Source organism: Vipera ursinii, assembly GCF_947247035.1.
Source record: "Vipera ursinii genome assembly, chromosome: 1".
NCBI classification, from domain to species: domain Eukaryota; kingdom Metazoa; phylum Chordata; class Lepidosauria; order Squamata; family Viperidae; genus Vipera; species Vipera ursinii.
Window position 1 is genome coordinate 118,709,451 of NC_139512.1, and position 13,479 is coordinate 118,722,929.

Here is a 13,479-nt window from a genome sequence, read left to right on the forward strand (position 1 = left end):
CTGCACAGGAAGACAGGGTGCTTTGTGTAGTCACAGCCGCCTAAGAGCTGTTCATGCAACCCTTCTTCCTGAAAAGAAGTATTGTTCAGGATGAACCTCCCTCCAGCTTCTCCCCAACATCAGGGGGACAGAACTATTCCTAGCAGCCAAAACAGCTCCATTCAGAGTCCTCTGTATCTCCATCCCACTGTAGCTGCCAATGGGCCCGCCCATTTTACAGTCCTGCCAGAGAAAACTTGACTGTGCAATATCCAGTAAATCCCGGTGTAGCTTGTGATATATTTGAAGGCAGATGGATGAAAGCATCTTTCTGGTAATGGTAATTTGTGGAATTACTGAAGCTCATGGAATATGTGGGATGGAAAATAGAGACCACCCAGTAGTACTCCAAATCTAAAATAGCTCCAAAGCAAAAGAGAGAAATCATAATGCCAGGATAAAGTCCAAATCATTTAGGAATCATGTTGAAGGATAATAGTGTATGTGATTTGGTCCTTTTTGAAACACAACAAAATGAAACTAATAGTAGCATTTTAGGACTGATGAATGCAGTCATTCAGACAGCTCTCTATTGTCACAATTTTTCTTGCTTTAACCATAAATATTAATATAATCTATATTTCTCAATATTTCATTCATGTTTTGTGTGTGTGTACTATAATACACATGGATAAATTTGTACAGCTGCTAAGATTTTTTGCATATCCAAGAAATCTTAATAATCTATTATGATAGCTAAACGCATGTTTGTCTTCCTAATCATAAGGCAGATATGACATTCTCCAATTACAGCCTAGTCAGATTATCAAGTGTCTTGTTTAAATCTGCTTCCTGATTATTAAAGCCAATGTACCCTGGGGTTAGGATTATTGTGAAAAATCAAAACAATTGATTCGTACTGGCTATAATCAAAACTTTGAGCTAGCAAAAAGATTAAAGAAAAGCTGTTCTAAACAGCTTTTATGAACAATTTTACAGCAATTTTACAGCAGGAAACGTGCATCTTTACAAGGCATCATAATATTGTGAAGCAATACAGGGGATGTCAACTGGCCAGATTCACGGTCAAACTGAAAATGTTCTGATTAGGGTCTTGAATAAATCAGAGAATAGGTTAAATCTGAATATATTACCTTGAAGTTTCAGCAGAATTGACAGCAAACACACCAAGATTTCAAGAAGTTTAATTACAATGTTTCTGCAAGGCAGTCTTCTCAACTTGCCACCTTAAACTGAACTATCACTCCCACTATCTACAAAACATCAGGTTAGATAAGACTGAGCTAAGGTATACTATTAAGCAAAATTATAATTTTTTGAAATTGTAATAGGACTTTGAAAGGCTGCCCATTGTGCCTTTGTGTGAAACATAACAGCAGAGTACTGTAAAGTATTACAAACCCAAATTTGAAATATAAATTTAAGATAACATACAGAACTTGAAAAAAAGTATAAATGATCTTTCAGGCCTCATTTCAAATATTTCTGAAACAGACTCCCAGAAATATGAAGTAGAAATTTGCCACAGTTGCATGTATTCAAATATTATTGTACTTTCAAGTTTGGAGTAAATATGTAGTCCCATTAGGCACAAAGCTTCAGTTTCAACCAGTAATATACAGTAATAAAAAGGTAAAGGTTCCCCCGCACACGTGTGCTAGTCCTTTCCAACTCTAGGGGCTGGTGCTCATCTCCGTTTCAAAGCCAAAGAGCCAGCGCTTGTCCGAGGACGTCTCCGTGGTCATGTGGTTGGCATGACTAGATGCCAAAGGTGCACAGAACGCTGTTACCTTCCCACCGTAGTGGTCCCTATTTTTCTACTTGCATTTTTACGTGCTTTCGAACTGCTAGGTTGGCAGAAGCTGGGACGAGTAACAGGCGCTCACTCTGTTACGCGGCACTCGGGATTCGACCCGCCAAACTACCAACCTTCTGATCGACAAGCTCAGCGTCTTAAACCACTGAGCCACCGCGTCCCTTATACAGTAATATTCTTACATTATTTTAATGTAATTCCACCCCAGTATATTTTGTGAAAACGTTTTTCTTTTAAAAGGCATTACAGTGCTGAATTAAATAAGCTTCTTGGATATATATATAGGTCAACAATATTGAAGTACTAATGCCCTCTAGGGACGTAGTTTAGGATTATTCAGCACTGCTTGAAAATCAGGCAGTTGCAACTAGTGCCAATTCATCCAAGACTATCCATTGCTTCTGTCCTTCCTTCAAGTCTTTGGAGAATAGAAAGGAATAGGAACAGAACAGAATATAATTCTCTATTGACCAGGTGTGATTGGACGTGCACAAGCTCTCAGTGAACCGGTTGACCTTTTCTTCTTTGAGGCAGCCCCTTAGATATTGGAACATTGCTATCATGTCACACTTAATTCTTTTCATTAAACTAGACATACCCAATTCCTGCCACCCTTCTTCACATGCAACGTCTAAGTCTAAAACAAAACAAAAGATCCAATTCCATGTAATGGATGCAATTCCATAAAAAAGGCAAAGCACACTCAAATAGAGCCTTGGTGGAGCAGTGGGCTAATGCCTCCTTAAGTAACACCAGCTGCCTGCAATAAGTGCAGGTTCGAGTCCCACCAGGCTCAAGGTTGACTCAGCCTTCCATCCTTCCGAGGTAGGTAAAATGAGGACCCAGATTGTTCCGGGCAATTAAGCTGACTTTGTAATAATGCCGCTTGGGGTGTGTGTGTGAAAGCCCTAATAAGCAGGCATATACATAGAATGAAGGCTACTGCTAAGCTTGTAAGCCGCCCTGAGTCTTCGGAGAAGGGCGGGATACAAATGGAATTAAAATTAAAAAAAAATACAAGCTAAACTAATTTCAACAGGCAATCAATAAATCGCCTTTAATTGGGCGACGGGGCTTTCCATTTCAACATTCGTTCAAAGAGATTTCATATTTGCATCTTAAAGCAAGTTGAAGGGCAGCGAGCCTTCTTGAAGTCCCAAGCAGACAATAGGAAACCACCAACTTCTAGCCCGCCCGTGGAGGGAGGGGGGGGGGGAAACCGTTTCGCTCCGCGCCTCCCGCGATGCACCGCGAAGGGCGCCTCCGTCCGCCGCGCGCCCTTCCTCCTATCCCGTGAGCCCTTGTGGCAGCACGCGCGGGAAGAGAAGATGGCGGCGGCGGTGGGACTGGCCGAGCGGGGCTATTTGGAGCTCGGTGGGGCGGAGCGGAGCGTACGCGGCGGCGTCCGTGAACTCGTATTCAGCCTCCCAGGTGGAAGACCTTGGCGGGAGGCAGGGGGTGCAGGTTGCTGCGTGGGTGTCCTTCCCGGGATCTGCATACACCGAGAGCATCCATGCTGGCGCGCGGGGACTGATCAGCATCCCTTGTCCATCTTTTGCAGGCGGTGGCGCGTCCCCCTCGGCCGTGCGGTATCCTGACAGCGCCGGAGGGTTTTGGTACCAAGAGAATGCACAGCTGGGCTCGGTGACTAGAAACCGCTTTATTCATTGGTGAGTGATAACGAGGGAGCTCACCTCCCAAGCAGACAAATGTATAAATTCGTAGAGCTGGAAGGGACCTTGGAGGTCTTCTAGTCCAACCCCCTGCCCATGACAAAAGTCCTTATTCCATCCCGGACAAATAACTCTCCAGTCTTTTGAAAACTTCCAGTGAAGGTGCACCCGCAGCTCCAGGAGGCAAGCTGTTCCACTGACTAATCATCTGTTTACTCCCACTGAGGAGTGCTGAGCTAGAAAGATTCAGATCTGCTGTACCCTGTTTGGGCTAAGTTTCCACTTCAACATAGACATTGTTTGGTCCCTTTGGTCCTTATTTCTTATCTTAGTGGGAAAGGTGGATTGGCCAGGCATAGCTGATGCTTTAAAAATAAAATATCTCCTGGCTCCTTATAAGCAGTTATCCAAAGCAAGTTGATACATTTGGGGCAGGTACTGCTTTCTTTGGTTCTTACTTGTTTTTACTAAATCCAAATATGAGACAATGAAATATGAGGTGATTTACTCACATTTAAATGAATGTTATGTAACTCAGTTCCCTGTTGGTGGTCCCTGAGACTGGGATAGCATATCAGAAACTGAAGTTAGGGATCCGATGGTGACATAAAACAATACATTTCATGCACTTGGTTCCTATGCATGTGACAGTTAATTTGCATTTTAAAATGCCAGTAGGATCATTGTACAAAAGGTCTGCTTACACTTCCCACTATATCTAAGTTGAGGAGGCATAAATCAGGTGGCAGGTCTTCTCTTTTGCTGCTTTAGTATGTCAAAATTCTTTGTCTCTGCCCCTTCCCTCCTGCCATGTTACAAAGTTATTAAAACAACACTTTCCCAACATAGTTTTTAAAGGTAAAGGTAAAGGTTCCCCCGCACGTGTGTGCTAGTCGTTTCCAACTCTAGGGGCCGGTGCTCATCTCCGTTTCAAAGCCGAAGAGCCAGCGCTCATCCGAGGATGTCTCCGTGGTCATGTGGCCGGCATGACTAGACGCCAAAGGCGCACGGAACGCTGTTACCTTCCCACCATAGTGGTCCCTATTTTTCTACTTGCATTTTTACGTGCTTTCGAACTGCTAGGTTGGCAGAAGCTAGGACGAGTAGCAGGCGCTCACTCTGCTACGCGGCACTCGGGATTCGACCCGCCAAACTGCCGACCTTCTGATCGACAAGCTCAGCGTCCTAACCCACTGAGCCACCGCATCCCTAACATAGTTTTTAGCTGGATACAATTATCTGGTAGTCATTTGGGATTTTTGTTATGCATCTGTCTTTTGCTTTTATTCTGTATGTATATAATCTTGTATATTGCCTACATTGCAGTTTGGAAAAGTTTTTAAAGAAGGTTAAATAATTTTGAATTCATCTCCATTGTATTTGTGGAGAAAAATAGAATTTTGAATAATTGGTTATAAAATAACTTCCATGAAAACATTGGTAATTGCTGTAATCAAGTAGTTGCATAAATGCTCCTTAGAAATCTGGACACTATACATTAGAGTTGACCTTTTAGAAAAAAACAGAGCTGAATTTATTAGCATGAAGATATGCTTCACATGTTTAATGAAGCTTAATGAAGTAAGCTATAACAATAAAGATTTCCCCACCTTGATGCAAACAAAGTCATCACTAAAAGTCAACATGGGTTTGTCAAAAACAGATCATGCCAGACAAATCTTATTACATTCTTTGACCAAGTGACCAGAGGAATGCTGTAGATATAATTTACTTGGACTTCAGTAAGGCATTTGATAAAGTAGATCACAACCTACTACTTGATAAGATGTGGGTTAGATAGCATCACCACCAGATGGATTTGTAGCTGGCTGACAGGCCGTACTCAGCGTGTGGTCCTCAATGGAACTGCATCTACATGGAAGGAAGTGTGTAGTGGGGTGCCCCAGGGCTCTGTTCTGGGCCCAGTGCTCTTCAATATCTTCATTAACGACTTGGATGAGGGGATAGATGGGCAACTCATCAAATTTGCAGACGACACCAAGCTGGCAGGAATAGCCAATACTCCAGAAGATAGGCTTAAGATACAGAAGGATCTGGACAGACTCGAACACTGGGCACTATCTAACAAAATGAAATTCAATGGTGAAAAAAGTAAGGTTCTACATTTAGGCAGGAAAAATCAAATGCACAGGTATAGTATAGGTGGTACCTTGTTCAATAGTAGTAACTGTGAGAGGGATCTCGGAGTCCTAGTAGACAATCACTTCAATATGAGCCAGCAGGGTGCTGCAGCTGCCAAAAAAGCCAACACAGTGCTAGGCTGCATTAACAGAGGGATAGAATCAAGATCAAGTGAAGTACTAATACCACTTTACAATGCTTTGGTAAGGCCACACCTGGAATACTGCATCCAGTTTTGGTCACCACGATGTAAAAAAGATGTTGAGACTCTAGAAAGGGTACAGAGAAGAGCAACAAAGATGATTAGGGGGCTGGAGGCCAAAACATATAGGGAACGGTTGCTGGAATTGGGTATGTGTAGTTTAACGAAGAGAAGAGTGAGGGGTGACATGATAGCAGTGTTCCAATATCTCAGGGGCCGCCACAAAGAAGAGGGAGCCAAGCTATTCTCCAAAGCACCTGAAGGCAGGACAAGAAGCAACGGATGGAAACTAGTCAAGGAGAGAAGCAACCTAGAACTAAGGAGAAACTTCCTGACAGTTAGAACAATTAACCAGTGGAACAACCTGCCTCCAGAGGTGGTGAATGCTCCAACACTGGAGGTTTTTAAGAAGAGACTGGACAGCCATTTGCCTGAAATGGTGTAAGGTTTTCTGCCTGAGCAGGGGGTTGGACTAGATGACCTCCAAGGTCCCTTCCAACTTATCATCATCATTATTATTATTATTATTATTATTATTATTATTATTATTATTATTATTATTATCTGTCCTCTGACTTTCATATGAGATTGGTCAATAGGTAGAGAATTTAAACATCACAAACTCATCATTCTGCTTTTTCTGATCTGAAATGGAAAAGAAGCAATAGCAGTTTGGAGTGAGGAGTAATTCAATTTGCTTCCATCATTTCCCCTTAGGCAATGCTGGATAAACATATTAAATGTTTCTAGGCAATCTAGGTACATAGGTAATACAACTCCTTGAAAGTGCCAATAAATTCACAACAGCCAACAAACTTAGTTAAAAGTAAATATGTATTGAGAAAATTAAAGGGAAATTGGAAAAGAAAAATAGCTGAAAATTATAAAAGTAAATAAGTTGGTTTGTCTTGAACTATGTATTGAAATAAACAATTGAATAGACTTAGCACTTCATTTCAAAAGTATTTCACGCATTGGAATTGATTGGGTTCAGCTAGGAATATAATGTAGCAAGTACAAATTAAACCGAAAGACATTTTATGTGATGGTATCCTATTCAGTTTGACAAATTTGGTTGACAGCTGCTTTCTGGCCTGTAGGCAACATACAACTGAACAGGAGAAGGGCTAGCAGTGGGCAATTAATGTAATTGGCTTACTTAACTAAGAGTAAACAGGCAAAAGAGTTGGCAGTTTTCCCTATCACATGGATCTCTTTATGGGCAAAGGGATGCTAGCTGGGAAGTAGGAACAGGAAGAATCACTCATCCAACTCAGAAACATAACAGCCAATCAGGACCAGACTGCCACACAAGTCAAGGGGTCTTGGGATCAGGGATGCAAGGCACAGTGGTTGTATCTCGCCATATGCTAGAAAGATAAATCTAGAGATTGTAAGGCAGCAGCTCCCAACCTTTTCTATACCCCGCATCCCTAGAACATTTCTGATATGTTCTCACACCCCTTACAAAAGTTCAAAATAACGAATTATGAATATACACTATAATTTTGAAACTTCTAAACCCAAGTTTTCGCACCCCTGGTTGGGAACCCCTGTTATAAGGAGTTGCATTTATAGCCAGATACTGTTATAAGGAGTTGCATTTATAGCCAAGATACTTAAGACACTTGAGGGAGCTAGCTTGGTCAATACAGCAATGAATACTTTGTGCTCCATGGTGTTTGAAAAAGCTGTTTCCAACTCTTTTAAACCAAACATATATTTTCCTAGTTTTATGCAGCATCTGTGGAGGGCAGCTATATGATCCCAGGGGAAGTTGTAGCTGTTATTTACAGGTGCTATAAGAGTGCTCCTGTGCATTCTAAAGCACCTTCAAAATCAAGTTATATCTCCGGCCTATTGATTAATATCATGGCAACTCCAAATTCAATTATTGTAATAGCCTGAGACAATGTTTCTGCTGGCTTGATCCTCCTCCTTTTGTCATAACCCATTAAATAGTGGGCATTAATAAAGGATATACAGAGTCCTCCAGGAACATACAACTATACTAGGAACAACTCCACTTGTAGTTTTTTTATTATTCAGGAATCATGCTTTGCTTTCCTCCTAACAAGCAGGAAGTATTAGTCACAATGCACCGTTGATTTATGGCTGGTTTATTAAGACAGACCTTGTTTACGCATAAACTAAAACTAAACAAAGCAATTCATTTGGATTTGCTAGCTGCACCTATTGGCAAGAAAAGCCAAGAAAGATGATTGAACAATATATACTAGTAATGTGCCAGTTTAATATTTGCTCCCAAGTAAGCAAAAATTAATGCTGGGAGAGATTGAGGGCAATAGAAGAAGGGGACGACAGAGAATGAGGTGGCTGGATGGAGTCACTGAAGCAGTAGGCGTGAGCTTAGATGGACTCCAGAAGATGGTAGAGGTCAGGAAGGCCTGGAGGAACGTTGTCCATAGGGTTGCGATGGGTTGGACACGACTTCGCAACTAACAACAACAAAAGCAAAAATTCTGAACAATTCTGATTTATTGTGGCGTATAAATACATTCTGGTTTTGCATTTTAGTTTCTTATTTGTTCCTGAACTTTCTACAAAGTCCTCTAAAAAGAAAATATTGGGACTGGTTGTTTATTATTCATGTAAACTTGCTATATGCATTTGTCTCTTTTTGCAGGACAACCTCAGGCGGGACATTAGAACTGGTAGAGGAATCCCTTGACATAAACCTTTTGAACAATGCTGTTCAGCTCAGATTTCAAAATTGTAATCTCTTGCCGCAAGGAGTACACATCTTTGAAACCCAAAATCATGTTGTTATATTGGTTTCAACCAATCAGACAGTACATAGATTGATGTTACCTCATCCAGCTCGGATGTATAGAAATGCAAGTAATCTATTCTAATATATCTATTTAAAAAATCCAAGATTATTAAAGTTAGAGACAAAATTATTTTAGTTGAAGAAGTCAAATTGCAGATTTGTTTGTTTCTGTTCTTTTCCCTGCATGCCATTTTACCCTAATAATATATTAACTCCTGTCACATCCAAATGTTGGTGCTTGTTTGAAGACTCCTATAAACTAAGTCCATTTTTTTTAATTATTTCATATGGAATAAAATTATTTACAAAGCTTCATATTGAAAAATATTCTGGGGATAAATTTAAACAGATTGTAACATGCAAATTGAGCAGTCTAAGCTACTAATGCTAAAATGCTATGACGTGAGGAAGAGCATTGATTAGTGAGAGAACATGTAGTTGGTGTGTGTCAAACATCAATTCCTGGTCTTTTCTGTCAGATTTTGGAATCATAATTTTGACACTTTTCTCCAGAGACTATAGAGAGCTAGTGCTTGGATAATTTTCCATAGTTAGCTGAGTATAATATGAAAACTTATATTGTGGCTTAAATTGTGATGTAAGAGGTATGCCTTAACTACAGCTGGTACCTTTGTTTTATTGTAATTTTACATTATAGTTACGTACATAGTCTGAATCTAAACAGGAAAATTAATACATGATATTCTATAATTTCAACCACAGATATAGAAACAGGCCTGATGTAAAATCAAAATACAAAAAGAGGCTCTTATAAAGAGAAAACAATGTAAATGGTGTCAGCAGACTAGTGCCTAAAGGTTGGTGAGATACTAAGAGGAGTAGAACAAGTATCAAAATGTATCAGGTGTAGTTTGGTTTGTTGGAAAAAGGTTGCTGGATAAACTTCCTAAAACATGGGGCAAATACTATTGAGAAAATGTTTTGTCAAATCTTTTTCTTGTTTCAGATATTCAGTTTTGGAAATCATACTTTACACAATAGGAATGTTAATAGAAAAGTCATTTTACTGCTTTTCTTCATTGTTATACTTTCTTGTTGATAATTATATCCCTGGTTTTTGGGTTGGTTTTTTTTAGGAGCTGATTACAGAAAGTCAGATGCAGTCTGTTTTCACAGATATTGGAAAACTTCATTTTAGAGATCCATTGAACTACTGTGTGATCCCCACAGTTCCTGGGTTGTCACCTAATTCCACTGCTTCAGCAGCTTGGCTTACCAATGATGGAGGATCTCTCTTTGCTCTGCCATCTGCTTCTGGTGGGATTTTTGTCCTTAACCTACCACCTTATGATGCTCGTGGTAAGTGTATATAAATTATAAAAAGGCAGGAGATTCAAAGGTTAAAGGAAAAAGGGCATTGTTGGAGCGTTGTGGCTCATTGTGCTCCCTGCAGCAGTTACATTGCTGTCCTATTTAGTATCATAAATATGATACGGATAATCCTTGGGTCATATGATCAAAGTTCGGACACTTGGCAACTGGCATCTATTTATGATGGTTGCCGTGTCTTTGAGTCACGTGATCACCTTTTGCGATCTTCTGACAAAATCAATAGGGAAGCCAGAACCCTTTAGTAACCTAACCAGCTACAGTGATTCTCTTTAACAACTGGGGCAAAAAAAGGTCATAAAATGGTGCAGAATTCACTTAAAAACTATCTTGCTTAGCAGTGGAAATTTTGGGCTCAATTGTGTTTGTAAGTCGAGGACTACTTGTAGTCCTCGACTTACAACAGTTTGTTTAGTGACTATTCAAAGTTACAAACAGCACTGGAAAAAGCGGCTTATGACTGTTTTTCACATCACCATTGCAGGATCCCCGTGGTCATGTGATCAAAATCTGAATACTCGGCCACTGGTGTGTATTTATGATGATGGTTGCAGTGTCCTGGGGTCCTTCTGACAAGCAAAGCCAATACGGAAACCAGATTCACTTGAACATATTACTAACCTAACAACTGCAGTGATTCACTTGTGGCAAGGAAGGTCATTAAATGGGGCAGAAGTCATTAAATGGGGCACAACTGTCTTGTTAGCAACATAAATTTTGGTTATACTGTGGTCATACGTTGAGGACTACCTGTACATTTCTTTCAGAAATTCAATTTTGTAGTGAAACTTACAGTAATTTTAAATATATTGTAATATATAGAAGACAGAAAGGAGTTCTCATATCAACAGATTTTATAAAGTGATGTAGCAAAGCAGTTCAGCTAAGAGAAGTAGAAACATTTGGTTTGCAACTCATACAGATGCCACTTTGTGCATGTAATTTCCTAAAAGTCACTTTCGTTCTCTCCCCCTTGTATTCTTTTGGATTTAAACCATTTCAAGTACAAAGCTTTTGAGGGCAAAACACCCCATTTTAATCTTGTAACAGGGCTTTTTCCAAATTCTGAGAATACTGTTTTTTGAATTCAAAACCATTTTGTTCTTGAAAATGGAAGGTTTTGTAAGGTTTTGTGATTGAAACAGATCAAAGTAAAACATTGCAATCAATGCTGATATGAAATTAAAAGTGATTTAAAAGTGATTTAAATTAAAAATTTGTTCTGATTATTTTAAGAAATAATGAATAACCTTGTCTTTGGACCACCAACAGAATCGTATATAAGTTCTAAGGTAAAGGTAAAGGTAAAGTTTCCCCCGCACATGCGTGCTAGTCGTTTCCGACTCTAGGGGCCGGTGCTCATCTCCGTTTCAAAGCCGAAGAGCCAGCGCTTGTCCGAGGACATCTCCGTGGTCATGTGGCCGGCATGACTAGACGCCAAAGGCGCACGGAACGCTGTTACCTTCCCACCGTAGTGGTCCCTATTTTTCTACTTGCATTTTTACGTGCTTTCGAACTGCTAGGTTGGCAGAAGCTGGGACGAGTAACAGGCGCTCACTCTGTTACGCGGCACTCGGGATTCGACCCGCCAAACTGCCAACCTTCCGATCGACAAGCTCAGCGTCCTAACCCACTGAGCCACCGCGTCCCTTTATATAAGTTCTAATTATCCACAATTAACAAATCAACTAAGTAATACATTTGTTTTACACACCTGTTTATAGAATTCACTAAAGACTATCAGATTTAATTCCGTTTTTATTATATTGTCGGATTGAAGCAAATTGCTAAAAACTCTTTTCTTATTTTTTAGAGGTGCCTTCAACTTCATTTGTGGAGTTGAAACAGAGTTCAGTCATGCAGCGCTTCCTTACGGGTTGGATGCCAACTGCCATCAGGCTAGTATGATGATGATAAGCAGTTAAGGCTTATAATTAGAGTTTAATTAGAACTCTTAAAGCTTACACAGCAACAAATAAGAGTAATTGGAAGTGACATTGGAATGAATGAAACATGAAAGGGAAATCAAGAACCTGGGTCTGGAGAGGGAAAGATTAGCAGATAAAAAGTTGGGGGGGGAAACAAAGCAGGAGGAGAGCTACTGAAGGCGCTCAGTTGCACAGGAAAAGGGTATCTCTCACTTTTTGTAATTGGCTCTGCTCCCAACAGCAATAAATTTCTTGTGCTCAAGACAGAGAGGAGATGGCTATCTTCACCTAAATTACAAGAAAGTGGAGCTGTGAGAATAATAGTAGGCTGTTTTGATAAATGTGGCATGAAATTGTAATCAATTCTTGCTTGATCATTTTGGAGTTTAAACTTCTGCAGGCTGTTCACTATAGTAGTGCCCTTCATGATTAATTTGCAGTTTTATGCATGGCACTGTAGTGTTGCCCTTCATGATTAATTTGAAGATTTATGCATGACAAATTATAATATTCTTTCTCCTGAAAGGAGAACTGCTGCAAAGAAAAGAGAGGTGCCTTACTTATAAAATAGTGCTTCGGCTAAGTTCAACTTAAAATGACTGTTCATTCAATGTTCAATTAAGATGTCAATAATAATTAAGATTATTATTATTATTATTAGTATTAGTAGTAGTAGTAGTAGTAGTAGTAGTAGTAGTAGTTAATAATTATTGACATCTCAATAAAGATGTCCTTTATACTTCATTAATGAAGTTCAGTAGTGTTCCAGTGGTCATTACTACAATAGAGCAGTTGTAATGTTAGATATTGTGGAAAAAACTCATGCAGATTCATTGATTTCTCCTTAGTGCTTGCTTCTCTATTTATTATTGTTATTGTTACTGTTTTTTCAGAGGAGATCAAAATCCTTCAGATCTTCCTGTTAGTTTATCTGTCCACTGTCGTGAACATGATGCACTTCTCTTTGCACTCTACCAAGACCATAAACTTCGGATGTGGTCTTATAAAGTGAGTAATCTCTTACTTTTGTTTGTTAATTAATTGTTAATATACCAACCAATTAGTAATCATCAAAGTGGTTTGTGTCATGGGTCCCATCTTGACTCTTTGATCTACACCCCCAATGGATACACTTGCTCACCTCAGTTTCATGAATTTGGATAAATATTCAACACAATGAGCTTCATGGTTCAGTCAGGTTTTAGGAATGAGCTGTTGGCTTTCAGCAAGGACTAAAGTTCTTCCTGTTGTGGATTCAAGGATCCTACACTGAACCATCTGATATGGAGTGCAGTCATATTCTGTAGCGCTCAGTAATTACTGAGGGGGCTTGTATAAGAGACTTCTCTATCTCTTCCCTTTACTAAATTGTGGGAGGCTTTGTTATGTTGTAAGCATTGGACACTATCCCTTAATTGTGAACATGAATTGAGTTCAGAATCATGGTACATTTTCATTATCCAGCAGAACCTGTATGCTAACCAGAAAAAAAAATTACTCCTTTGTCTCATTGTACCTTCAATAAATACTCTGTGTCCTGAAAAATCTGATGAAAGATTTGAGGGATCTCTCGG

At 39.7% G+C, this 13,479-nt stretch overlaps 1 protein-coding gene across 2 annotated transcripts in view; it reads left to right on the forward strand.

Moving 5' to 3' along the window:
- The first annotated feature begins 3,135 nt into the window (after positions 1-3,135).
- The window catches only part of NUP160 (nucleoporin 160), a 43,350-nt gene continuing 33,006 nt past the window's right edge, over positions 3,136-13,479 (forward strand). Inside the window, exons 1-6 of one of the 2 annotated variants that reach the window (XM_083348642.1) lie at positions 3,136-3,247; positions 3,378-3,486; positions 8,481-8,691; positions 9,725-9,947; positions 11,791-11,875; positions 12,799-12,913. In XM_083348642.1, the coding sequence (XP_083204768.1) occupies positions 3,145-3,247; positions 3,378-3,486; positions 8,481-8,691; positions 9,725-9,947; positions 11,791-11,875; positions 12,799-12,913 (846 nt within the window). In that variant the 5' untranslated portion in view covers positions 3,136-3,144. Of the gene's footprint in view, positions 3,248-3,377; positions 3,487-8,480; positions 8,692-9,724; positions 9,948-11,790; positions 11,876-12,798; positions 12,914-13,479 lie in introns of those variants that run through there. The other variant, XM_083348641.1, reaches the window with a different exon arrangement.